This window comes from Macaca nemestrina, chromosome 5, assembly GCF_043159975.1.
Source record: "Macaca nemestrina isolate mMacNem1 chromosome 5, mMacNem.hap1, whole genome shotgun sequence".
Lineage (NCBI taxonomy): Eukaryota > Metazoa > Chordata > Mammalia > Primates > Cercopithecidae > Macaca > Macaca nemestrina.
The window spans coordinates 147,730,077-147,757,028 of record NC_092129.1 but is presented as its reverse complement, the minus strand read 5'-3'; the positions used below and the strand labels follow the sequence as shown (position 1 = coordinate 147,757,028).

At 55.0% G+C, this 26,952-nt stretch overlaps 1 protein-coding gene across 10 annotated transcripts in view; it reads left to right on the top strand.

The window, feature by feature from the left end:
- The window catches only part of LOC105474491 (ankyrin repeat and sterile alpha motif domain containing 1A), a 196,449-nt gene that overhangs the window by 164,687 nt on the left and 4,810 nt on the right, over positions 1-26,952 (top strand). For 5 of the 10 annotated variants that reach the window (XM_011729174.2, XM_011729175.2, XM_011729176.2 and 2 more), the window contains 11 exons: positions 1-107; positions 18,796-18,894; positions 19,731-19,883; positions 20,035-20,142; positions 21,187-21,351; positions 22,857-22,982; positions 23,317-23,388; positions 23,601-23,687; positions 24,326-24,463; positions 26,189-26,359; positions 26,692-26,790. In XM_011729174.2, coding sequence (XP_011727476.2) covers positions 1-107; positions 18,796-18,894; positions 19,731-19,883; positions 20,035-20,142; positions 21,187-21,351; positions 22,857-22,982; positions 23,317-23,388; positions 23,601-23,687; positions 24,326-24,463; positions 26,189-26,359; positions 26,692-26,790 — 1,325 coding nt within the window. The remainder of the gene's footprint in view (positions 108-18,795; positions 18,895-19,730; positions 19,884-20,034; positions 20,143-21,186; positions 21,352-22,856; positions 22,983-23,316; positions 23,389-23,600; positions 23,688-24,325; positions 24,464-26,188; positions 26,360-26,691; positions 26,791-26,952) is intronic. The other 5 variants (XM_011729182.3, XM_011729178.2, XM_011729177.2 and 2 more) reach the window with 1 other exon arrangement.

Here is a 26,952-nt window from a genome sequence, read left to right as displayed (position 1 = left end):
GTTCGCGGACGCTGGAGCAGAGTGTCGGGGAGTGGCTGGAGTCGATTGGGCTGCAGCAGTATGAGAGCAAGTTGCTTCTGAATGGCTTTGACGATGTCCGCTTCCTGGTAAGTGGTTGCAGGCCTCCTCAATGGCAGGGTGCTGCTCGGTGGAAACAGGCTTCCCTGGCCTCCCCTCTGGCCCCACAGGAGTCTGCAACAGTACGTAGACCCAAACCCCGGGGACAGCTCACCGAGGTCACTCAGACAACAGGAAGTCAGCCGATGATATGTGCCTTCTTCCCAAACTCTCCCTCTCCCTCTGCCCCAGAAACGGCCCCGGAGGGAGCTCTCTTTGCAGATCTGCATCCCAAGAAGGGGGTCCCTGATTCAGCCCTGTGTCCCCTCCCTGGCTGTGTACCCATCAAGGCTGGGTACGAGGAGTTTATTTATTTCTCAAAACTTCATCTCAAGTGAGTTGTCACTGAAGCAAGGGGCCTTGCCTCCAGCAGAAAGACCCCTTCCCTGCCCAGCCAAGGCCCAGAGCCTGGGGTAGAGTCCAGAGTTACACAGCCTTATGTACCCGTGGCCTCAGAGATGGCCCAGAGGAAAGGCTGAGTTGATGGCTTGGAGGACTGGTTGCTTTGAGAAGCTCTCTCACAAAACACAAAGGGCCAAAAATAAAAAGAAAAGAGAAACCAGGGTGTTTCATCTGGATCCCTACAGAATAGGGACCCAGTTAGGACCCTGGCTTAGGATCTGGTGCACCCTCTGTCATTTCAGAAAAGTAGCTCTGAGCAGGGTACCCGTCACTGTCCCTCTCTTGAAAGCCCTTCCTGAGGCCTCTGCGTGGGCTGGGCCTGCCCCCAGGAGCAGGCATTTGAGCCGAAGTTAATGATCATGATCGCTGACACTTCTCAGTGCTGGTCACTGACACTTCTTACTAGTGCTTACTATGTGCTTGGCGCCGTTCTTAGTGGTTTGCATGAATTAGCTCATTGAGTCTTCCCAGCAGCCCTGGGATGTGGACTTGTATTAATCTCCATTGCCCAGATGAAGGAAATGAGGTAGCATGGCTAGGTCATTTGCTCAGGGTCACACTGTCAGTCATTGGCAGGGTGGAACTGTGCGTCCAGTGCTCTGGATCTGGAGATCCAGCTCCAGCCACTCTGCTGCACAGCCTCTTTCTTCTCTATGGAAACAGGGATGGGGGTGTGGCCACCTATGTGCTTTACATCACCTTCTAGTCTTAGTCATCTTGGTTGAGTTAGACCCACTCGCTCTGAGGGGATCTGTCTCCTCTGCCTGCCTCGCTCTGCTGCCTCAGTTGAGGGCTGGGGGCAGAGTCAGCACGCAGCTCGCACCACCTGCGCTTTGTTCTCAGGTTGTGTTTGGGGCCTCCTGAATAGTGGCCTGCCCAGGAGCTGGCCTGAGGCTTCCAGGAGGGGCCCACCTCACCCAGAGCCATCTCCAGCTCCAGGGCAAAAGATACTGTGATGTGCAACAGAGCACCCTTCCCAAGCCAGCTTTGGGACAGTTAATTTTCAGCTTTTAGAAATCTTAAGTTTTAAAGTAGCATTTTTTTTCTTGTTAAAAGTTAAACTGAGTATATTTATGGTTCTTTTAAAAGTTAAACTGAGTATATTTATGGTTCTTTTAAAATATTTATGGTTCTTGTGACCTGACTCCAGACTCACCATGTTCCTCGGGGAAGGATGACAAACTCAGGACGGAGCGGGGGCTCAAGCCATGCGTGGGGACCCAGGTTGGCCCCTGGCTCGGAGCGTTGAGGGGCCTTCCCTCTCTCAGCTCACCCCTTCCTCAGGCTGGCTGTCAGATGGGCGAGTGGGGGTGGTCTTAGGGTGTTTCCTCCCTGTACTTCAAGATGCTAGAGGCTGAGCTGTTGCTTCCCACCCCTCCTTCTGCTGATTTTGGAAAGGACAGGGTTCCTACCCCTTGAATAGCCCGAGACTCCGTAGGACTGGAGCAGAGAGCAGCTGAGCAGGCCTTTGAGGAAGTGTGGCCTTGGGCCAAAGCTTCATGCACAGGGCAGGGCGTCTGTAAGATGCGTCTGTTTCTATGCTGGAAGGACCCTCACTGAGGGCGGCCTGCAGCTCAGTCCTTCCAGGGGCTCTCAGTGCTGGCAGGTGGAGTCTGTACAAGAAGGAACGTCAAGCACGCCTCGGTTGAGCTGGAACGTCAGATACTTAGAGTGGCCTCCTGCGCACAGCATCCTGAGTAACCACGTGTGAATGACCAGGTGGGCTGTCAGGCAAATTATGTTTTAGCAGCCTGGAAAAAAGAAGGAAACCTGGAAAGGGGAGCGTTTCTGTTATTGAAATATTCCCTCATTGCATGTGGATAATTTACATCACATTAGCTGTGATGGATCCCATGTGATTAGGTGTCTAATAGGCTACAATGTTTCCCTTGGTTCTGAAATGCCCTGGAGGCTGTTCTACAAGATGCACAAGTAGCTTCCAGGAAGCCAGGCTGGACGTGTCTGAGGAGCATCTGGATACTGAGGCTGTTTGACAGTCGAGGTGTTGCTGTGGGATCTCCTGTGATAGGGCCCCCCGCGAGTTGTCGTAGAAGTACAGGGCGTTTGTGCACATCACACAGCTCCCTCTCAGGCTGGAAGGGACTGTAGCGTCATGTGGTCTGATCGTCCTCTCTGCCCAAATCCCTTCCAGGTAGTCTCTGCCATGATAGTTTTTTAGTGACAAGGAATTCACTACCTTGTAAAGAAGTCACCATTCATTCTTTGCGTTGTGCTGGCTGCTGTAGAGCGTTCTTTATATTGAGTCAAAATCTCTTTCCTTTGGCTTCTGTCTCTTGGTCCCGGGTTTACGTTTTGGGACCACATAGGACATGTTTAAGCCCTTCAGAAAATTGAAGACCTCTGCCCTGGCCACCAGGTGCCATGCCCTCTTATTCTTCCTCCTGTGAGGTGGTGATTGAGCTGGACAGGCAGGCAACTTGAACTTTATCCACACTCTCTTGCTTGCAGACAGAAAGGGCCTTTGATTTAGAGGGGCAGGGCCAGGGCAGTGGGGGCTGCCAGGTGCTCCCTAGGATGGCAGAACTGACACCAGACGCAGGGAAAGAGGGAAACGTGGCTCACACATCTGCCAGCCTGCCAGCCCACAAGCCCACCACACTGCACCTGCATCATAGCTGGTTCCATTTTCACCACAAATCTTATCCACAGGAAATGGGCTTTCTTAGGAGAAGGGAGGAAATGCATTTAATCGGCGCGGAAGGAAGGTAATTGGTGGTTGGCAAATGTGTAGCTCCGGGCGTGCTAGCGCAGGTCTCGTAAGTGAAGACTCAGCCTGACGCCCTTCACAGAAGTGTTGATTGAATAAACGATGGTGGTCCTGATGCTGGAGCGCTAAGTAGACATTTAAAAACGTTTTTAAAGAGTTGCTAATGTGGGGAAATGTCCACCTTGTAGTGCTGAGTGAAGAAACTGACACAAATTCACAATATGATCTGAAGTTCTGAAAAAGAAAACACCTATGCATAGGAGGTGTGAGGGAGCGAGCCAGGATGCTTTCAGTGGCTGCCTCAGGAGGGCTCCGGGGGCTTCAGTTCCTCTTCGGAGTGTAATAGTTTTTCTCCGTTTCCCACCATGAATAGATGTGAAATCAGAAAAGCAAATAACGTAGGTGTCTTAAGGAACTTGATGGTCCAGCTGGGAAAACGAAGCACATAAAAGAGCAGCCAGTGTCAAGTGCAGCGGAGGCTGGCAAGCGCTGCCAGCAGAGGGAGGAGGCCTGGATGGCAGAGATGCTGCTGCTGCCCAAGTGCAGAGCCAAGTCCAGCCTTGAACCTCTGGGTTCTGCTGTCTGTCCCAGGGGTTTCGTAGAGATGGTGGGACTTCAAAAGATCACAGAGAGAGGAAAGGCCTGTTGAGAGGGGCCAACCTGTATGTGGTGAGTGAGGAGGCTGCTGGGGGGCAGTGACGGGCAGGGCCCTGACCAGGCGGGAGAGACGGCTGGGCCTGACCTCAGGGCTCTCAAAAGCCACATGTGGGAAGTCCCAAGGTCTCTGAGCCCTGGCATGGGGGGACAGTCTCTGCGAGTGCCCCACACCGGGCAAAAGCCCCTTGAGAGAGGCGCACCTTAGACATCCAGGGCGTGGCTGAGAGCCCACATGTAGCAGGCAGTCATGGCTTAGGGCATTGGACAAATGGAAGATGGGAATGAGGCTGGCAGCAGGCTCAGGAAGGGTTAGAAATGGACACTGAGTCAGCCAGGCTGGACAGGAGGCCGCTTGCTCCTCCCGTCAATTTCTTTCTCTGCAGGCTCCTGCCACGTGGCAGATAGGCCCCCGCTGTCTTCCTGTCTGTTTCTGAGGTGGTGCCAGCTTGTTCCTACATGTTGGAGAGAGATGACAGGTGAAGAGAGGCCAAAGGCATAAGCTGGGGCCAAAAGCTTCTTCTTTACTGGCTTCTGTGAAACTTTCCAACCAGGTCCACAAGCCCCTGAGGCTCCCTTTCTGTTCCTGTCCCCTGGATTTGCTCCTCTCTCTCTAGCCCTCTAAATCGGCTTCACGTGAACAGTGGGGCTGTCATCACCTCCTATGACATCCCTCCTTTTGCCTTCTTCCACCCCAGGCCCAAGAGGACACTGCCAGCCTAAGCGAGCTGCCACTGGGCACCATTATCAGAATGGTCGTGGCCAAGAGGCGCTCTCCCCAGCCTCCACCTCCACCCGCATCCCATCTCCCTGCACAGCAGCTTATGAGCTGACTGCTATCTTGGAATTGCCTGCCCAATTGAAGCAGAGCCGTAAATAGGAGGATCAGTGGAGCTGAGGCTTGGAAAGGAAAGGAATCCTCTTAGACAAGTGTGGATCCGGCCTCCTGGACTAGCTAAATTCTGTAGTCACTTAAGAATATAATTCCTCTGTATCCCAGGAGTTCATGCTGCACCAGGGCCTCAGCATCTCTGCCAGGCCCTCCCTTGGTCTCGGGAGCCTGGCCCAGGGCAGCCCTTTTAGCAAGTGAGACAAGGGGCAGGCTCATTTGGGGCCTGTTCCCAGCGAGTGCTCCTCTTGCTCCCCCTCCCTTTCACTGCCTGACTGCAGCACATGCGTTCAGGGTGACCGCAGCTGGAACCACTCAGGAGCCCTCCTCTGACTGCCCCGGGTACCGCTCTGGCCTTCTCCAGTCCCCTTTACAGTAGAAGGAACTTTGGGAACATTCTGAATGCCTGTTTCATGCCTGCTGGTTTAACCAACTGCTCTTTAAAGTGGAATTGGACTGGCTGGCAGACCCTCTTCCATCACTCCTGATTGCTGGCCTCATTGTGAGCAGCAGCAGAGGCGTCTTTCGTGGCGTCTCGAATGTCTAGGTACTCACTCAGCCAAACACCGCATTGTACACGGGCAGAGAGTGAAGCCCAGGGGCCAGGGCAGCGGGGCCCCTGTCTCTCTGTCAAAGCTATAGACCTAACAGTTCACAGTCATCATCTGAGAACTCCGGGGTCTGAGGAACCAGGGCTCTCAGTACAGTAATGTGCCCAGTGTCACCCCTCAGGCGGCCTGGAGCTGGGACTGGAAGCCACATCCCTGGACCTGGAGTGGTGCTCCCACCTCCCAGTCTTCCCTTCCCAGGAAGGTGCAGCCCCTGTGCCCTCACAGGGTTGGAGCCTGGCCCTGGGGCCCGTCAGGCTAGGCGAGTGCATCACCCCCAGGCTGGCCCAGGTCAGACCTCCACCCACTGCCTGTTGGGAGCCATTCAACCAAAGGCTGAGAAAGGAGTTGGCAAGGAATGAGATGTAGGGCGTCTCCGTGCACTGACTCAGGCCCCCCAGGTTCTTCTGGGCCTGTGCAGCCACCACCACCGCCTGGCCCGTTGCTTCTCTCTGCCTCCTCCCCAGCCCCCTGTCTGTGAATCTCCAGGGTAGTTAAGTAAACTGGATGGGGGAAGCTTAAGAGAGAACTCAAGAGTCTACTTAGTGGCAAAGGGAACTGGAGCAGGAGTCGGGAGAGCCGGGTTCTCCAGGCCCCCGCACTGTGTGACTTGCGGCAGTTTCTGGGCACCGTTCGTCGTCTGTCACGCGGGCCTTCCTTTGACCTACTTACTTTATGAGGCATAAACTCCGAAGAGGACACAGTGTTACGTGTGGTGACATCGTGTCAGACAGCAAAACCGCATGTAAGGACGAGAGGTGGGAAGGTGGTGCTTTCTCTGACAAAGGCGGTGGGCAGCAGTCTTTCTCTGCAGGCCGCAGAGGTCGGTTTTGTCTCTGTCTTGTCCTCAGAGCCATGAGTTAAAGCTGCTTTGGGTGGTCTCGGGACCAAGCCTCTGACTCCAGACTCACTTGGTCCCAGCAGATCTACACGGCTGATTTGGGGGTGACTGTGACACCTTGACCTCAGCCAAGACCTCCAAGAGGAGGGTGTTTCAGGATCGCAGGCAGGAGATGAGTGGGAAGGCTGCCGTGTCTGCCCACAGAGAGAATGGGGGCACCAAGGACCTGCTTGGGAGAACAGGGGTCGGTGGCGGTGCTTTCATGAAACGGGGAAGAGTTTCCCAAACCCATGTGCTGTCACATCCATCCTTGAGAGCCTTTCCCATGACACAACAGGTAGCGAGGGCCTCAGAAGTCACCTGCAGAGACTTTGGGAACTGGTAACACTGGCCTCTTCCTGGTGGCCGTCACTGTTGAGTTGTATCTGTTGAGGTGAGGCCAAGGGCTGGCTGGGGTATGGGTAGGAAAGCAGAGAGCTGTGGGTGGGCCAGGCCAAGCGGTTCCTGCTCCTTCCGCCAGCTGTTCGTTGAGGGGAGGTGTCAGTGAGGGGCTACTTCGGGAAATTCTGTTGCAAAGTCCCGGCAGAGCAGATGAACAAAGCAGCCACCGAGCCTGATTCCTGCCGTCAGGCTGATGCTGGGCACCAAACCCTGCCTGGCAGGTGGCTCCACTCTTGTTGAGCAGGTCCTGCCTTCTTAAGAACCTTAAGGCCAGGCGGGGTGGTTCACGCCTATAATCCCCGCACTTTGGGAGGCCGAGGCAGGCGGATCACGAGGTCAGGAGATCGAGACCATCCTGGCTAACACAGTGAAACCCCATCTCTCCTAAAAATACAAAAAATTAGCCAGGCGTGGTGGCAGGCACCTGTAGTCCCAGCTACTTGGGAGACTGAGGCAGGAGAATGGTGTGAACCCAGGAGGCGGAGCTTGCAGTGAGCTGAGATCGCACCACTGCACTCCAGCCTGGGCGACAGAGCGAGACTCCGTCTCAAAATAAATAAATAAATAAATAAATAAATAAATAAATAAATAAACCTTGAGCAGCTGAACCGGAAGGAAGCCCTTTCTACCACAGCTGCCTTACATAGTAACTGGTACTGGGAAAGCCCTCGCCCCAGGTGGGTGACTGCCCGCAGGCCTCAGGGAGCATGGCTTCTATTTCCCATCATTATTAAGATCTGGGGCCATAGTGGTGAGTATCAGACAGCCCTGTCCCTTCCTCTTTGCTTTCTATCTCCTCTTCCGATGGTTCTTCCTGCCCCCCCACGGCCACCCCCAGGCCAGCCCCACAGCAGATGCCCTGGGACTGGGAGGAAGCATGTGTTCCCCTCCCCTCCAGGCCCACACACCATGGCCATTATAGCCCCAGCCTCAGAAGTTGGTCCTGGCTGAGAACAGAAACCTGGTCTGTGTTTAGTCACCTGCACCCCAGACAAATGTGCCAAGTAACATGTTCTGGGGACTGCGTAAACCACCTGCAGTGGCAGGCGGCAGCATTAGCAAAGGCCGGAGAAGCCCGAGTGCCCAGTGGCAGGGTGAGTGACGGGCGTGCTTGAGTTGGGGCGGTCACCACAGGTGTTCATAAAGACAGTGAACTGTCACGGGGGATATTCGCATGCAGTAGATGGGCATGTGAAAAGAGGCAGGTTAAAGAAACAGGTGGCAAGTGGTGGGGAAGAAAAAGAAAAATTAAAGAAACTATCTGCATTCAGCCTATAACCCCAATTTTGCTAAAGTTTTCTTCCTAATATATAGCTCAGAAAAATACACCAAAATGGTAGAAGTGATCCCAGTCTTCCTTTTTTAAGAAAATTAATTAACTTAGGAAGATACACCAGAGAGTGGCCTTATGTTTCCCCCGATGTGATGGACTTATGGGTGGCTTTTACGTTTTTCTTTGTACTTTATTTTCCTTTTTTTTTTTTTTGAGACAGAATTTCGCCCGTTCTCCCCGGCTGGAGTGCAGTGGCGCAATCTCAGCTCACTGCAACCTCTGCCCCGCCCCCAGTTCACGCGATTTCTTCTGCCTCAGTCTCCTGAGTAGCTGGGCTTACAGGCGGGCGCCAGCACACCCAGCTAAATTTTGTATTTTTAGTAGAGATGTGATTTCACTATGTTGGCCAGGCTGGTCTCGAACTCGTGACCTCAAGTGATCCACCCACCTCGGCCTTCCAAAGTGCTGGGACTACAGGTGTGAGCCACCACACCTGGCCTATTTTCAAATTTTTCTAATAATAAACTTGTATTATTCAAGAAACTCAATCTTATAGTGTAGGGAAGAGATCGAGGGCCCAGGAGAAATCCATCATGTTCTTAGAGGCAGAGCCATCGTCAGTGTCACGTTGAACCAGCCCGTGCCTGAGGATGGGGAGGAGCAGGCAGGGAGAAAGGCAGGGCCAGCCATGCCTCCCACGTCTGCCCCGGTTTGTTACTAAGCTTTGGCAGCTCCTCTCCCAGAATGGGCAGGCCCCAAAAATCAGCCCAGCAAGAGTGTGGCTTTGTCCCCACTCAGCTCCTCCTACCCTCCCTACTCTTGGTTAGCAGAATCTGCCCTTGTGGCCGTAATTTGCAATTTCTCGTGTGTCCAGGTTCTCCCTGCCACATACCCACTCTCCCCTTTTGGGAGGGTCCCTTCCCACAGTGCCCTGATCTCTGAGTCTGAGAAAGGGAATGAGTGGTGGAGGGGAGAGGCTGGAGGGCTGCAGGGAGAAGCACCTTGTCAGTCCAGGACCATAGCTCTGTCTCGTTTCTTCTCTTCCAAGAGAGTAGAGTTCAGCCTTGACTTTTCTATGACTGATGGGGCAGTCAGCAGAAATGGCAAAGTGACCGTCAGAGGAAAGACAGGCAGACTGAACACGGAAAGGAGGCTGGAGGGGGCTATGGGCCGAGTGTAAAGTCTGGAGCCAGAGTCCAGGCTAGTGCAGCTCTGGCCCCAAGTCACTCCTCCATCAGAATCTAGTGGCCTTGGTTTGGGTGAAGGTCCGACGCAAGAGAGGGCTGACGTCCAGCCATTGGTAGGCCCAGGACTGCCTCTCCATACCGCGGCCCATGGATTTCATCACAAGACCCAACCCTTCCTTCCACGGGCTCTCCAGGACAGAGCGGGGCAGGTGATAGGGTGGTCCCAGGCCTTTCCCGCTGGTTCGGGGTCGGTGAGCTCTGGGCCCTCTGCCTTTTCCCAGGCTCCCTCTGGAGAGCCAAGAGCAGGAAGAGTGACGTCCCCCACACGCTAGGCTTTCTGATTGTGGCTATGAATGAAGCCTGCTTTCCCAAATTGCTTTTTATCTGCTGGACCCCCCTCCTGCAGTCCCCCAAACCCCACCATTGTCCCTTGTCCCTTGTCCCTTGTCCCTGCCCCACCCACAGGCCTCAGCACGCAGGCTCTGGATCAGGCTCCCAGCTCCAGCCATAGTCTGCTTGGTGACTCTGGGCAAGTAACTTTGGTCTCTTGGTTTCCTGCTTTGTCAAATGGGGCATTCACCCCTGTCTACAGTGCAGCTATTTGGAGGATTAAATGAGATTAGTGCAAGGCACTTAGCTAGTGCCTGGAACACAGAGGGCTGACAATAATTTTTTTTAATTTAATTCTGTGTATTTTTTTAAAGATAGAGTCTCTCTGTTGCCCCGGCTGGAGTGCAGTGACGCAATCACAGCTCCCTGCAGCCCTGACCTGCCCCCTAGGCTCAAGTGATCCTCCCATCTAAGCCTCCCAAATAGCTGGAACCACATTCCCACCACCCTACCTGGCTTTTTTTTTTTTTTTTTTTTTTTTTTTTTAAAGAGACTGGGGGTCTCACTATGTTGCTCAGGCTGGTCTCAAACTCCTGGGTCCAAGCAGTCCTCCCACCTCGGCCTCCCAAAGTGCTGGGATTATAGGCGTTGAACCATTGCGCCTGGCCCTACAGGGCCATCAATAGTTGTCACCTGTGTTTAGACTATGACTGGTATTGGTGTCAGTGTCGTGGTTTTCAGCTCTTGCAGCCTGGTGCCTCTCTGCTGGGTCTTCCACCTACTCTTTCCCAGCTTAACCCCCATCTTCCTAGAAAGCCTCCTTGCCCATCACGCCCCTTCCCTTTCCAGGTCTTTTTCTGATCCTGAAGAGACTAGCTGAGAGTCTAGCACCTCTCAAAGGTTTGAATAGAAAACATTTGCCATCTATTGCCTCTAAGGGCGAATCACCTAGGAGACCTCATCTACATAATAGGAACCTTGGTCCCCACAAGCTTTATCTTTTTTTTTTTTTTTTTTTTTTTTTTGAGACAGAGTCACTCTGTCACCCAGGCTGGAGTGCAGTGGCACGATCTCAGCTCACTGCAAGCTCTGCCTCCCGGGTTCACGCCATTCTTCTGCCTCAGCCTCCTTAGCAGCTGGGACTATAGGCGCCTGCCACCACGCCCGGCTAATTTTTTGTATTTTTAGTAGAGACGGGATTTCACCGTGTTGGCCAGGGTGGTCTTGATTTCCTGACCTTGTGATCTGCCCGCCTCGGCCTCCCAAAGTGCTGGGATTACAGACGTGAGCCACCGCCTTTTTTTTTTTTTTTTTTTTTGGAGATGGAGTCTCACTCTGTCGCCCAGGCTGGAGTACAGTGGCATGACCTCGGCTCACTGCAAGCTCTGCTTCCCAGGATCACGCCATCCCTCTGCCTCAGCCGCCTGAGTAGCTGGGACTACAGGCGCCCGCCACCACAGTAGTTTTTTGTATTTTTGGTAGAGACGGGTTTTCACCATGTTAGCCAGGATGGTCTCCATCTCCTGACCTTGTGATTCACCCGCAAAGTGCTGGGATTACAGGCGTGAGTCACCGCGTCCAGCCCACAAGCCTTTATCTTAACTCAGACACCCCTTTCTCTTTTTTTCTTTTCTTTTCTTTTTTTTTTTATGTGTGTGTGTGTGTGTGTGTGTGTGTGTATGTGTGAGCCAAAGATTTATTTCTTCATTTCTTGCATTTGAAGGACTCCTTGATGACATCCTTGGCCTGAGACTCCTTGCCATAGTCCTTAACTACTACACAACTGCAACCAACCACTTTACGGGGTTTCCCCTCTGTCGGTTTTACAGGGCCTGCCCCTTCCCCTAGTTTCTTGTTGTCATCAACCTTAATGAGGTTGATTTGCCAGACACCCCTTTCTATTGACTCCAGGCCTTTAGATAAATTCTTTCAACCAATTGCCAATCAGAAAATCTATGAATCCACCTGTGACCTGTAAGGCTGCCACCCCCAAACTTCAGCTTTGAGTTGTCCCTCCTTTCCAGACCGAACCAGTGCACTCACATATAGCACTCACATATAGCACTCGATGTCTTATGTCTCCCTAAAATGTATGAAATCAAACGGAAGAGAATCCTCTATAGAATGTAAATTTCCCCACAAGAGGGGCTTTGCAGGGCCATTTCAGAATATGCTACAGAAATATATTTGGGGGTAAAATGCTTTCTTTTGGGGCTGCTGTCTGTCATGCGATCTGAACTGGAGTCAGGTTGGCACTCAGTGTCTTGTTGCTGCAGCGTCTGCTTGGTCAGTCTTAGGATCTCTGCTTTAATGATAATGCGGGACTGTTGTGCCTGAATTCCAAAGGGAGGAGGGTATAAGGAGGCGGATCCAATGCCCCCTGCCATCATGGCCTGAACCAGTTTTTCAGGTTTCTGTGGGATCCCCTTGGCCTAGAGGAGGGGTCCATTCAGTTTCCTGAGGGGCTGACGGTTTTATTTTTAGTTCATACCGCTGAGGCAACAGATGGTCTCTGGCAGAGCCACACGCCCCAGCTGGCCACACGCTCCCAGTCAGAACTTCTCTGCGGTTTGGATTTGTCAGGGTCCTGTTTCCAGAAGATCCGTTAAAGCCAAAGCAAACTCCTACCTACCCCGGCCTCATGGAGCCTTCCTGCGGCCCTGCCATTTGCCCCATCCTGTAGACAGGGCCGCAGGAAGCAGCCCAGCCAGCAACCAGTGTGGAGGCAGAGGCAGTCCAAGGCCAGGCCGGCCCCTCCCCATCCAGGGGCTGCCCTGCAACCCTCAGTGGTAACTTAGGACAGCCCCTGTTTCCCCTCTGGCTGAAAGGGGCTATACCATACGTTGCCACCCCCGAACAGTCCCCTTCCTAGGCCTTGGCCACTTTGTTGAATGAAGACCTCACCTACAGTTAAGCAAAATATTAACAAGTGAGATGCCTTTCAAGATGCAAAAGGATATTTTCCTTCTAAAATCACATGGGCAGGAAGACTCTGAAGATGTTAGAGCCCCGGAGGGCCGGAGAATGCGAGGAAGAAAGCAGTGTGGGTCCTGCAGTGGCCCTGCCGCCTCTGCCTCCTGCTCTCCCAGGACGCCCAGGGCTGACCCTTGCTGTGCTCCCTTCGCCTGGGCCTCCACGATTTCAGCCACCTCCTGCATCTTCAGTGGAGCCCAGTGACAGATACTGGCAGGAAGGAGAAAGCATTCAAATGGCTTAGGTTGATGGAAAGTGACACTAATTACAGCCACCATGGTAGACGCTTCACATGTGCCTTACCGAGGAAGGGCACCCAGCCACAATCGTGGGTGACTCTACAAACCCAGCCCCTTACCGAACCCCAACAGGCCAGGCTGCCTTCTCCCAGAGTCGGTCTGGCCCTCGGCACAGTGCCCAGGCTGTGTATCCAGAGGCCTGGGCCCACATCCTGACCCTGTTTCTCCCTTATTGGAGGCCCTGGCATTTCGAACCCACTCACCTCTAAGAATTGGATTCTGTACAGTTAAAAAGAAAGGAACAATGTCCCTTCCCTGAGAGGTGGAGAAGAGGTGGCCAGGAGGGGGGTCCTGGGAGAAGCATTTATACGTGATGCTGAGACGGGATTCTACAGAGGGAGGGAGGCAGCGTTGGCTCAGCTCAGCAGGGGTTGTGCCCCAGCCCAGGGCGGTGTCCTGCTCCTGCTCTCTGGCAGGGTCTGCCCGCACCCCCACACTGTGCTTTTGTCTTCAGCACACCCTGCCTGCCCCAGCAGGAAGAGACGAGGAAGACGACTGGGGTTGGTCAGACGGGGCCTGAGCAGTCCCTTTGCCAGGCTCTAGTACCATGGCTTTGGATAAGTCCAGTCTGCTCTCCAAGCCTCAGTTTCTTTCTGTATAATGTGGGCAGCTCCTATCTGAAAGGTTTATTGGGCGGATTTGTGCAGGTCATGGGTGTGAAGCCCCCAGCACAGGCTGGACCGTGGTCAGAACTCAGTGTCGCTGGCCTGCGTCTTCATGGTGAGCCAGGACAGGCCGTGCGTCACCTCCCACAAAGCCCCGCAGAGGGCGCCCAGGGAACTCTTGTTATGCCCAGAGCTCAGTGACCCAGGGGAGCACTTCTTGCTGTCCCCTTCCCTTGAGTTCTCAAAAGCCGGCCGGGGCCATGATCCCAGGCTGAGGAGCCAGGCCGCCAGGGGCCATCCCGGCTCTGCCGCCTCCGTGGGAGCACTCTCTCCTCTGCAAAGCAGGGAGCAGTTGGACGCCTGCCGGCAATGTGAGGTCTGAGCGAGTCAGGACAGGGATAAGCCCAGATCCCAGGTGAAGACCAGTGCTCTGTCCCAGCTTGGCTGCTTGGAGCCCTGTCCCCTCTTCCTCAGGGACCGGACCCAAACCAGGCAAGGCTGGAAGACTAGTTGTGTGTTTCAGATGTCACTTGGAGTTGTGAAGCTTTTATCCAAGCTGAGACAATCCCTGTTAACTACAATCCCTAGGACACTGAACCGTTGTACTTTATTCGCTTCCTAATTATAGAAGTTCCTGCCATCTAGTAAGCACTCAGTAAATGTTAGCGTGGTAGCAGGTAAAGTAGAAAATCTCTTTTCCCCATGCATGACCCTCCTCGTGAAGAGGTTTCTAAAAGCCAGTGGTCCCTTCTCCCTGGGTAAAGAGGGTTGGTAACTTCCAGAAGCGTTTCTTGCCCTTTGAGGATTTGTGGCCCTGGGTGGTCACCACACAAGCTCGTCCCCCGGTGCGGAGATGTGGCTGCTTCAGGAATTGGGAGGACCCGTCCTGGAATGCACTTTGGCAACGGTTCGCCTTTCTTTTCTGTCATTTCCTTTATTTTTGTGTGTTTCCATTCATCCCTTGTTCCTCAAAACTGCACACAGCCCGCCCTTCTGCTGGCCGAGGTCTGGTTAGCAAAGGGCCTGTCTCCGGCGGATCTGGCTTTCCTGGCTGTCAGCCTTCAGGTGCCCTGAAAGCTTACAAAGGTTTCTGAGTCAATGCTGGGGTTGAGCAGGAGTTTAGAACATTACTGTGGTGCCGCAATCACTCTTGGACATTCACGTCCTCTTGGAGTTTTGAGGCAGGCTCAGCTCAGCTCTTTGCTTTGGTATCCTCATAATCAGGTAGAAAGTCTGGGCCAGAGCCAGGCGCAGTGGTGCACACCTGTAATCCCAGCACTTTGGGAGGTCAAGGCAGGAAGATTACTTGAGCTCAGGGGTTCAAGACCAGCTTGGGCAACATAGTGAGACCCCATCTCTACAAAAAAAAAGAAATAGCCGGGCATGGTGGTACATGCCTATGGTCCCAGCTACGTATACGGGCAGCTGAGGCGGGAGGATCACTCAAGCCCAGGAGGTCAAGGTTGCAGTGAGCCATCATACCCCTGCACTCCACTTAAAAAAAAAAAAACATCTGGGAAGGCGGCTGCCTCTCTCTGCCGTTCTGCAACAGCAGACATTAGATTTGGTCCCAGAGCTGCTGTAGGAACTCTGTGGTGACTCTCAGATTTGGGGGTGGCTTGGCTGGGCTGAGACCTGGAGTGGTGCCCAGGCCTCGCCTGTGCCCCGCACGGGTGTGTTCTGCAGGTGCAGCGGAGTGGGGGCTTCCAGCCTGGCTTCGGGGCTCTCCTCACCTGGGCTCTCTGAAGCTTAAGGCTGGCAGTGTCCTCTGTGGGACAAAGTTTATGTCACCATGCACAGGCTCTGAGGAGACTCCTGTGGCCAGCAGTCACCACACGGGGCGGGGGCCAAGCAAGTCATGGTCTGCATGAGCTGGCCCAAGTCACTTAGCCTTCCAAGTGTAAAGTAATGCCCACCACAACAGAGTACAAGTCCAGAAAGAGGCCCAGAAATACACAGGAATTTCAGATACCATAGAGGCCATTCCAGATGGGGGAAAAAGATAGCTCATCAAGAAATGGACAGCTTGCTGCCGGAGAAAAAATAAGGTTGGATCTTGACTCTTACACCTTACATCAAAATAATTGCCAGATAGATTAAAGATTTAGCTATAAAAAAGGAAACTTAGGCCGGGCACAGTGGCTCATGCCTGTAATCCCAGCACTTTGGGAGGCCGAGGCGGGTGGATCACGAGGTCAGGAAATCGATACCATCCTGGCTAACACGGTGAAACCCCGTCTCTACTAAAAATACAAAAGATTAGCAGGGTGCGGTGGCGGGAGTCCTGTAGTCCCAGCTACTCGGGAGGTTAAGGCAGGAGAATGGCAGAGCTTGCAGTGAGCCAAGATCGCGCCACTGCACTTCAGCCTGGATGACAGAGCAAGACTCCGTCTCAAAAAAAAAAAAAAAACAAATTACAGGAAAAAATAAGGAAGAATGTAAAACACAGTCTTGGACAGGCAAGATCTTTTTAAGCCTGACAGAACTGAGAAGCTCTACAAGAAAAGTTGGGTACACTTAGTTACAAAAAAATAGATTTCTACATGAGCAAAGCCAGCATAAAAGCCAAAAGATAAATAGCAAACCAGAAAACAAATATCTAACTCATTTCATAGATAAAAGGTTAATTTTCTTTTTTTTTTTTTTTTTCTTTGAGATGGAGTCTTGTTCTGTCACCCAGGCTAGAGTGCAGTGGCACGATCTCAGCTCACTGCAACCTCCGCCTCTTGGGTTCAAGCAATTCTCCTGCCTCAGCCTCCCAAGTAGCTGGGATCACAGGTGCCCTCCACCACACCTGGATAATTTTTGTATGTTTAATAGAGACAGGGTTTCATCATGTTGGTCAGGCTGGTCTCGAACTCCTGACCTCGTGATCTGCCCACTTCGGCCTCCCAAAGTGCTGGGATTACAGACGTGAGCCACTGTGCCCGGCCAAAAGGTTAATTTGCTTTATTTTTTGTTGTACGTACACACACATATATTGTTGTTTCTGTTTGGAGACGGGCTCACTGTCACCCAGGCTGGAGTGCAGTGGTGCAATCGTGGCTCTCTGTAGCCTTAACCTCCCAGGCTCAAGTGTTCCTCCCACCCAGCTTCCCAAGTAGCTGAGACTACAGGTGCACAGCACCATTCCTGGCTAATTTTTTTATTTTTGTAGAAACAGAGTCTCACTACGGTGCCCAAGCTGGCCTCAAACTCCTGGGCTCCAGTGATCCTCCCACCCCGCCTTGGCCTCCGAGAGTGTTGGGATTACAAGCGTGAGCCATTGCAACGGGCCAGTTTTCTTACCATGTAAAGAACTGCTACGTAGCTATGCAGAAAAGACCGACAGCTTCATAGAAAAACTCTGAGGCTGTAAGCAAGTTAACTCCTGGAAAAGGAGCTCTGGGTGTCCCCAAGTGTGTGGCAGCAGGGCCACGTGGACAGCATTGGGGCTGAGTCTGGCTCCAAATGCACTTACCATATGACCTTGGAAAGTCGCCAAAACTTTGTGGGCCTCGGCTTCCTCAACTGTAGGGTGGGAATAACAACAGCCCCAATTTTTTTTTTTTTTTTTTTTTTTTGAGGTGGAATCTCACCCTGTCACCCAGGCTGGGATGCAGTGGTGGGATCTCGGCTCACTGCAAGCTCCGCCTCCCAGGATCAAATGATTCTCCTGCCTCAGCCTCCCAAGTAGCTGGGATTACAGGTGCATACCACCACACCCAGCTAATTTTTGTATTTTAGTAGAGATGGGGTTTCGCCATGTTAGCCAGGCTGGTCTGGAACTCCTGACCTCATGATCTGCCTGCCTCAGCCTCCCAAAGTGCTGGGATTACAGGGGTGAGCCACCGTGCCCCGCCACAATAGTCCCTATTACTAAATGGCTTGGGCAGGTCCAGCATGGAGTAGGGAGGGAGTGCTTTGGAAATGCTAGATAGATAAAACGTCGGAAGATGCTCAGCGTCACATCTGGATGGAGATGATCCTACGCCGGTAAGAAATGTGTAAATTGAAACCGCAGTGATAGACTCTTTCCCTGCTGTGCTGCTGACGGTGTGGGGGATCGAGCGCTGGCGTCACTAAGAGCAGAAAGAGCTGTCAATGTTAAGTGCGCACACCTGTCAAGCAAGCAGAAACCCTTCCTCATAACAGGCCTCGACACGACCCACGCAGGGAGGTGCTCATATGGCACCGTGTGCAGTAGCTGAAGTTGAAGCAAATGTCCTTCAACAGGGAACTGGCTGAGTAAATTATAGCGTGTTCCTAACCTAGATGATGCTGCAGCTTGTCCAGAGGAGGTGGGCCACATACGCTGCTGCGGAACAATCTCCTGTGTCTATTCAGCGATAAGAACAAGGCACCGAGCGTGTGCGAGAATGGCGTTTGTGTGAAAATGCAGTGTGCAGGCACCTGTCTGTCTGTGCCCAGCTGGGCTCTGGGGACGTCCAGGAAGTGGCAGCAGCTGCAACTGCAAGGGGCTCCGTGGCTGAGGGATGGGCAGGACCTGTGAATTTTGTATCATAGGCCATACTGTGTATTTTAAAATTAAATCTGCTCACACTATCTTGTGACTATTGTAATTAGAGACGTCCTTGCAGGGGCCAGGAGCATGAAGGAAAGAGGCTGCCCAGGGTCACATCTTAGCTCTACCACTAGATATGTGATGTCAAGAAATTTCTGACCTCTGTGTGCCTCAGTTTCCTCATCTATTAAAACAGATTAATGGGATTAACAGAGACCCTAACGTGCAGGTTGTGAGCATGAAGTGAGATGCACCAGGTGACAGCTTTCAGCCCTGTCATAGAGTGAGAAAGCAGCAGGAGCACCAGCCTCCATCCCCACATCCTCTCATCGTGCTTAGCGCTGCCGGTGGGCGCTCCGTGTGCCTCTCCACCCTCAGCTGCTCCATTGAGGCCAGTGGAGGCTGCAGAGAACAGCGCGGACTGGGCTCAGCTCTGACCCACCCTTCTCCCTGGGACAAGGACGCCCTTCTCTGACAGTCTCCTTCTTGGGGTGAGGCTGGCTCCTCGGGTAGCCACCCCTGTCACCAGCTGTCCGCCTGAGGTGGTTGTTACAGCCTTAGAATTATAAAATCCTGTCCAAGAGGAACCTTGGGATAAGTCCACCCGTTCTTTATCTTGGATACCTGGAACCTGCTCCCCAGAAAAATGGACACACACTCGGGGGGCCAGGGCTTGTGGCTGGGCCTGGGCAGGCGGCGCCCCCACCCTTGTGTGCCCTGCCGGCCTCAGCACCCTGTGCATATTCTGGAGCCCCAGCTCTGCCCAGCTCCCCTGGGAGCCACCTGGATGGGCGTGGGCAGTCTGGGCAGACTTGTCCTCATGCCCTCTTGGTGCCTGCAGTGAAGGAGAATTTGGTGCGGGGCCCTGAAAGGCCCACCTGACCCCCTCAGGGCTACCAGCTGTCCATCCAAGAGGGGCCCTGACATCCACTTTCTGCTCTCAGGGGTCTAATGTGATGGAAGAGCAGGACCTGCGGGACATCGGCATCAGTGACCCACAGCACCGGCGGAAGTTGCTCCAGGCGGCACGCTCCCTGCCCAAGGTGACTGTCGCCAGCCCTGTAGCCTCAGCCTGTGTGGAGCCAGGGCCACCTCCCTAGCACCACCTGCACCATGAACAGGGGAGGAGCAGGGCTCCGGCATGGCGGGGCCTCTACTCCTCACCCTAGGAGCTCCAGAAGGGCCGCACACAACCCTGTTTGCTTCCTCACTACACCCTAAGGCCTTTGGAGAGCCAGCAGAGCCCTAGGGCAGGGAGTGGCTCCTCGGGGTCTTGAGGAGGTTCTGGGGGTCTGCCGGGCTCGGGAGCTTGGCTTGGCCTTTTACCCAGAGCCCCCTTCAGGGTCTCTCTGGCTCACCGGAGCCCAGGCCACCCTGCACTGAGCCTTGGCACCAGGCCCCTCCCCAGGTGGGCTTGAGGGAGGTACCGTCTTCCCTGGGGAGCCAGGAGCTGGTGGGCTCGAGGCTCTCCCCTGCGCTTGTGCTGAGTCCAGTGGCCCCGCCCCTTCTACCTGCCCAGAGCTTGGGAAGTGCCTGCTCTGAGGGCACACACTATCCTCTTGTCCCTCCAGGCCCGTGATCTCAGCGGAGCTCAGGGCGGAGGCATTCTGCAGACCCTCCTCCCTACCTAGGCTTGTCTGCTAGGGCCGTCTTTCAGCCCTGTCGGTGCTCCAGCGGCTCCTGCTTTCCCCATGGGGAAGCCGAGACCAGTGAGTGATAGGAGAGGCTGTGTGAAGAGAGGGACTCGAAGGTGCTGAGGACCCCAAACATGCAGGACCCCCTTGGCCACAGTCTGTGTGAGCTGGCTGGGTCTGTGGTCCTCGGGTCCCTCTCCTGTGAGTGCTGAGATGTCAGTTTTGCCTCCCTCCTTGCCCTGTAGGTGAAGGCTCTGGGTTATGATGGGAACAGCCCCCCTTCCGTGCCCTCCTGGCTGGACTCCCTGGGGCTGCAGGACTACGTCCATTCCTTCCTGTCAAGTGGCTACAGCTCCATCGACACCGTGAAGAACCTCTGGGAGCTGGAGCTCGTCAACGTGAGTAGCCCCTGCGTGGCCCGGCCTGGACCCTCCAGAAGCCTGAGCTTCCCTTAGGGGCAGCCTGGCCCAGCAGAAGAGTGCTGGGGGCTGGAGCAGACCGAGTGAGTTGGCCACCTGACCCGTCACCTCCCCGCTCCTCATCACCCAGGTCCTGAAGGTCCAGCTGCTGGGCCATCGCAAGCGCATCATCGCCTCCCTCGCAGACAGGCCATATGAGGAGCCGCCCCAGAAGCCCCCCAGATTCTCCCAGCTGAGGGTGAGTCAGGGAGGGATGGAAAGGAATGTCTGTCCTCTGTATTTGTAGGAATTACATAGAATTCTTTAGGATTCTTCAGAGACTGCGCCGCTGTAGTGCAGGAGAAAGCAGCTGCAACAAGGAGAGAGGAGCACGGGAGAGGGGGTTTAGAGAAGTTCCCCGCCACCCATTTCTATTTGGGGATGGCCTGTCAAACACATAAGACTTGGGGGATAGTAGGAAAACACCAGGCCGTGCCTGGGCATTGAACTCAGCTCTGTGCCTGGGGACAGGGAGGGGCTGGGTCGGATAACACCTGAGACAAATCCAAACGGCCAGGACTTGCAGCCTCCTGCGCAGCCCCCAGATCTGAGTTCGAATTCCCAGGCTCAGGTGGCTAAGACAGCTGCATTTTAAAAACCTCACCAGTGATCTGTTGCTCCTGCCGGTAATTCCTGACTGCAGAAACGGGTTAGACCCAGAGCCTGCGGCTGAGGAAGAGCTCTCCCCCAGCCCCAGGCCACAGCGTGCAGGAATGGCGGTAACTGGGGCAGGGAGCCCTCGGGTGCACTGGGCAGGTCTCACCCCATTGAACCCTCAGGGGCTTCGTGAAGTGGGTCCTGTTCATCCTCCTTTTACAGATGAGAAAGTGGAGGCCCAGCCTTGCTCTGGGAACCAAATACACAACTGACATTCAAATATAGACACTGCGAAGCCCGGTCTTTATTCTGTGGGGGACAGTGGCTTTAGGGCCCTGACTGACAGGGCTACATTTTTTCTCAGGAGGGTGCTTTGGTCATGCGCAGAGGCCTGCGATGGATCAGGACAGAAGATTTAATCTTTTATAAATGCAAAAGTGGCTTCCCCACCCTCTTTGGGGACACTAGTGGACGGTGGCTGCGTGGTGCCACTTGTCTGACACCCCTGTGGCGTTGGCCCCTTCGATCCCTGCTGCTTCTCCTGGTGCCGCTCCCTGTGCCATCCTGACCAGCGGGGCTGGCTGACACCTGTAGCCGGGCACTGGGCCGAGGGTTGCAAGTTCCACCTGGATTTCTCCCTCCACAGTGCCAAGATTTGCTCTCCCAGACGTCATCCCCGCTGAGCCAGAATGATTCCTGCACTGGGCGGTCGGCTGACCTGCTGCTGCCTCCAGGGGACACAGGCAGGAGGCGCCATGACAGTCTCCATGACCCCACGGCCCCCTCCAGAGCGGAGCGCTTCAGGATGCAGGTGGGGCAGGGCGAGTAGGGGGTGGGGAGTGGAGCTGGGGGTAGGGGGTGGGGAGTGGAGCAGCGGCCAGGGTCTACCTCATTCCTCTGGGCAGGACAGGGCCTCCCAGAACCACCTGCTGCCCTGTACCCGAGCACAGTTGGGCTGGCACCAGAGTCAGGAGGCACCAGCCTGCTCTGCTCACCCACACCCAGCCGCCTTGTGTAAGGCTCACCCAGCCCCCATGGTGCTGAGCTCAGGCCGCACAACTCATTTCAGCAGTCGGCTGCCAGGGCCACTCCTGTGGCCTGCACTTCCCTCCCTCAGGGGTTCAGATCCCGTGTCCACTCTTTCTCTGTGGCCTCCTGCATCCTGCCCTGCTGGCCCCAGAGCCCTCTGTGCTCTCTTGGCCTCTCTGAGCTCTTTCTTGGCCCCTTCCTTCTCTGCTTACCTGCATTGTTCCCAGAGAACTGCTTTCCCTGCAGCCTCACCTCTGCAGCGTTCTCTTCCTCCTGCCCAGCAAAACCGCAACAGACCAGACTCTGTTCTTCCCGTTCTCTGCCTGCAGCCATGGGGGCACCTCTGGAGACACCTCCTGCGCTCCCGGTGCCCGCTCCAGCCCTGGCCGAGGTGGGCCCGTCTCACATTCCTGGCTCACCCTCTGGGCATCATTTCCAGGAGTCCTGGATTTACTCAGGACCTGCCTGTCCTGCCTCTCGCCTTGTACGGACCCTGGCTTTGTCCTTTGTCCTCTTCTTGGCCTGTCAGACACAGGATTGGCAGGTGTCCCTCAGGCCCCTCTGGGTGACTTCAGCTTCACCCCTGCCTGCTTCTCTGACTCTCACTTTTCACTTCTGGCTCTGGGGACTTCCCTTCCCTTTCTACAAGCACAGCCATGAGTTTTAAAGGAAAACACATTGTCCAGCAATTCCGATGGCTGTTGAGAGGCTCTGCACACTGCTGGGAAGGGAGGGCCTCAGTGTTTCCTAAATCTTTTCCTTCCTCTCCATTCCTTCTACCAGCACCCTGGGCAGGGACCCATCATCTCTTGCCTGGACCGCAGTGGCCTCCCCCTCCCTCCAGCTGCTGCCAGAAGGATCCATTTGAAATGCATTCCTAGGCACGGGGGCTTCACTGGCTTCCCAGCTCTGAAGATCCCTCCCAGGCCCTGGGCTGGGCCCCAAGGCGTCCCAGGGTCTCATGACCGCTGCTCTCTCCTTTGGTCTATATGCAGAACAGCCTGGCAGCCTGTACCCCGCCCTCCCCAGACTCTGCCATCTCCTCTCTGGTCATTTCCCATCTCCTTTGAGACTCGTCTCGGACACCACAGAGACTGTCCTTCCCGAGCCCTGCTCTCAGGCGGTGCTGTGGCTAGCACCTCCCCTCTCCCGCAGTGGGTTTGAATTGCTGGTCTGCCCCCTGCCATCTCCACTTGACCCCTGAACTTGCTGAGGTCACTGGCATCTCACCCTTGGGTGTGCTCCTGTGGGGCAAGGAGCAGGTGTCCAATTGCGTGTGTTCTGCAGGAGGAGCACCGCGAGGCCAAGCTGACCCTGCGGCCCCCCAGCCTGGCAGCCCCCTACGCCCCAGTGCAGAGTTGGCAACACCAGCCAGAGAAACTCATCTTCGAGTCCTGTGGTTATGAAGCCAATGTGAGTTGCTCTCACCCTCCCAGCAGGGCCAGCCTCCCTGCTCCTTCTCGGCCAGGCACCTGCGGCTAGGTCCCAGCAGGGACTCCACAAAGCCAGGCCCAGGACTTGCGAGCTGTTCTCCACTCTTCAGCCACTCTTGGTGGCTAAGGCAAAGGGGTGGAGGCCTCTGGGTCCTTTAGCCAGAGTTGAATGGAGGGCCTCTCCAGCTGGGGCAGGGGAGGGGGTGTTACCGGGACAGGTAACTACTTGAGTGTGGGACAGTCCCAAATTGGCTGGGTCACCCCTGCATGGAAACGCAGGATTTCCTAAGCCTGGCCACTGCTCATCCCCACAGTATCTGGGTTCCATGCTGATCAAAGATCTGCGAGGGACAGAATCCACACAAGACGCCTGTGCCAAGATGCGGGTAGGGTGCCTATATGGGTTGGAGGGTATCTGTGCGGGCTGGAGGGTGCCATGGCACTGGCTAGGACAGAAGGCAGCAATGGGGACAGTAGCTACAGTTGCCTGGGCCCTGCCGTGCTATGTAAGGATGGGAGGGAAGCTGGCACCTGCGGAAGCCCAGGAGGCTTAGCCCTGAGTAGGGGCACTGACAGGGCCACTCCTTGTTTCCTGTAGAAATCTACCGAGCACATGAAGAAGATCCCCACCATCATCCTGTCCATCACATACAAAGGTGTCAAGTTCATCGATGCGTCCAACAAGGTGTGCTGCTTATAGGGACTCTTGGCTGGAGTGGGACCCACGTCCCCATCAGACCCACAGGGCTCCAGGGCAAGCAATCTGGCTGCCTTCTGTCATCCCTTATCTCCCTGGAGGGTCCCCAGTCCTCTTATTACTTCCCACTTCTCCAAGAAGCATGTCTGTCGTCTGTTGGCCTGGGTGCCTGCTGTCAGACCCGCCCCGCCCTAGTGGAGACTGCTGTTAGCTTCTCCACCTGGGCTCCGCTGGCCACGTGCCTGCTCACAGGTCTTCACGGGTGTGATTCCCTCCGTGAGCAAAGGACCCCCCTGTGCGCCACCGCGTGGGATCCCACCTACCTGACACCCTTCTCTCTTTGCCCCCACCCTGGGAGGTGGGAGAGGCTGGGGAGAGCTTGTGGTTGGGTGTGAACATTTTACTGCCTTAGTTGTTGTGGTCAAGGGTGGAGACCTCAAACCGAAATCGGGGAAGGTTAGATACCATCCCCCACCCCCACCAATAAACAAAATGAGAAGATGAAGAGGGGTTCGCTTGATGCTCTAGGCTGGGACAGAGAACAGTGACATGGTAACAGGCTGGGGTGGGGGGTGCCAGAGGCATGCCTGAGCCTGAGAATTCCAGAGCACGGCCTTGCCCAGCAGAACGTCATCGCAGAGCACGAGATCCGGAACATTTCCTGTGCGGCCCAGGACCCGGAGGACCTCTGTACTTTTGCCTACATCACCAAGGACCTGCAGACCAGCCACCACTACTGCCATGTGTTCAGCACCGTGGATGTGGTGGGTGGGGTCCTGGGGCTGGGCGGGGCGGGCTTGGGTTACTAGCCCTGAGGCATCCAGCCCCATTGCAGGGCACAGATGCCGCGCTGTCCTGGCCCCTGGCCAGTGCCTGGCAAATGTTTGGTTCATGAATGGAGCCCAGCAGCACACCAGGCCAGTCCCCTTTCACAGTGACGAGACTGATGCACAGAAGAACAGAGACCGGCCCAGGGCACTAGGGACAGGGGGTTCCAGCTTTTTTTTGTTTTGTTTAAAGAGATGGAGTCTCGCTATGTTGCCCAGGCTGGCCTTGCACTCCTGGGGTCAGGCAAGTTACCCACCTCAGCCTCCCACATAACTGGTAATAGGCATGAGCCACCGCCCCTGACTTTCCAGGTTTTCGGCGAGTGTTTTCTTAGGTCAGGCAAGGCGATTGTCTTCCCCGGCTCCCTGCCCTAGCTCTCCAACCTCTGCCTGGGCCACCTCCCAGACATGCCCTCTACTTCCCTCTTAAGGGCAGCTGTGCCCTCTTTGGCAGATTTTCTTGCCTCAAATTCCTGCTGAGGCTCGGCTCTGGGTGCCACTGGGCCGAGGAGAGTTCATCCTCACACAGCTGCCCACAGGGGGCAGACCAGAAATGACAGCCACAGGCAGGGGTTCCCTGTAACCTACAACAAAGCCTGGGAGTGGCCCCAGGCTGCCTCCTCACCCCAGGAGGAAGTCAGAGGGGTCCAGGTCTCTGCTGTCCTCAGAGATAGCGGCTGTTTCCAGAATCTCTGTGGCTCCTGGAATACAGGCAGCTCTGGGCATCCTCACACTCCCAGGACCTCATCCATCCCAGTCCTCTGCTTGCTCTGGGCCAGTGAAGGTTAGGAGGAGCCAGGCTTTGCCGCTTGCTAGCTGTGTGAGCTTGGAAACATCACGTCTGCCTGCTTCCTCATCTGTCTGGAGCGGATATAACGTGGCCCACCTCCGGGGCCACTGTGAGATGGATGAGGTGGTCCACACAGCACAGTCAGTGGCATTAACCTGTTGCTGACTTTTCCCACATACACTCAGTTCTGCTGTAACGCCACACAGATGCTCCTAACCGCTGCGCTGTGTAAAAATCACACACTAAAAACCACAGGGTTTAAGGGGAAACGGAGTTAGGGGCACAGCACTCACAAACTTTGTCGGTGACACATTAAAAACAAAAGCACTAGCACCACTTATATTAAATGGCTAAGAAACACCCAAGTACCACCTCAGGCATGGTACCCTGCCTTGGAAAAGACCTGCCGTGGGCTTGTAGCAGTGTGCACCTGCCTTCCCCACAGCTCAGCTCCCGGCCACATCCTGTGTAGAGCGGGGAGAACAACAGAGACCTAGGGAGAGGGAAAGGAGGGAAAGGAGGGAAAAGTTGAAGGGAGGTAGGAGCGCTCCCAGGTAGACTTAGAGGGGAAGACGTGGTCCCTGCGAGGAAGGTCATATCCAGTGTGAAGCTATGGCACCAGGTGTGGTGGGGTGGGGGGTGTCTCTGTCTCCTGGGGGCTTGGTTCAGCTGGCAGCAGTTTTTGCATTTGCCTGGTGTTTCTATCCCATGAAATCCTGCAGAAGGAAACAGTGTGTTATGCTCAAATTGTGTCTTTTCAAAACCAGTGTTCTCTTACCCCAGATGCTGCCTGTGTGCTCAGGGTGGGGGTGAGGACAAGGGTGAAGCGGCTCCTGAACCAGGCGCTTAAGTGGTGATCTGCTTCCTCCCAGAACCTGACCTACGAGATCATCCTGACGCTGGGGCAGGCCTTCGAGGTGGCCTATCAGTTGGCCCTGCAGGCCCAGAAGTCCAGGGCAATGGGCGCCTCTGCAGCTGAGATGATTGAAACAAAATCTTCCAAACCGGTGCCTAAGCCTCGGGTCGGCGTGAGGAAATCCGCAGTACGTGGGCCCCGCTGGACAAGACCCCCCCCTCCCTGGCCCCGGGGATTCAAGGGCTCGGGGTGGCCAGCACGAGGAGGGTCTTCTGGCACTTCCAGAAAGCTGGCCCCCCAGGGAAATGACCCTCTTCATTGTCTCCCACCCCTGCCAGGTCTCGCCCTGGAAAGGCAACAGCTCCTCTGGCCTGGGCCGGCCTCTGGTGCCCCCACTGCCCTCCCTCGCCGGGCTCCCCCAAGGGCAAGGCCATCAAGGGGCTGCAGAGAGCGGCCCGCAGGCAGCCCCCAGTAACTGCGCCATCCCTGTGTCTGTGTCTGCTTTGCTCTGCACCCCAGGTGCCGCTGCCCCCCGATAGTCGCTGTTGTTACTGTCACACCTGCACCACCCACCGTCCTTCCTACCTACCGCTGCCGTCTGTTAGTCCTGGAGTCAAGGTCTTTACGCCTCCTGCTGTCTTGTGTGTCAGTCTCCCCGAAGTGACCGTGAGCGCTCTTAGCCTCTGGTGGCCTCTCCCTCTGCCATTGTGACATTCTTTCCCCTCTTCCTGAGATGCCCTCTGCCTGTCCTGTGTGTGCTTCAGCCCTCTTTGTTTTTCT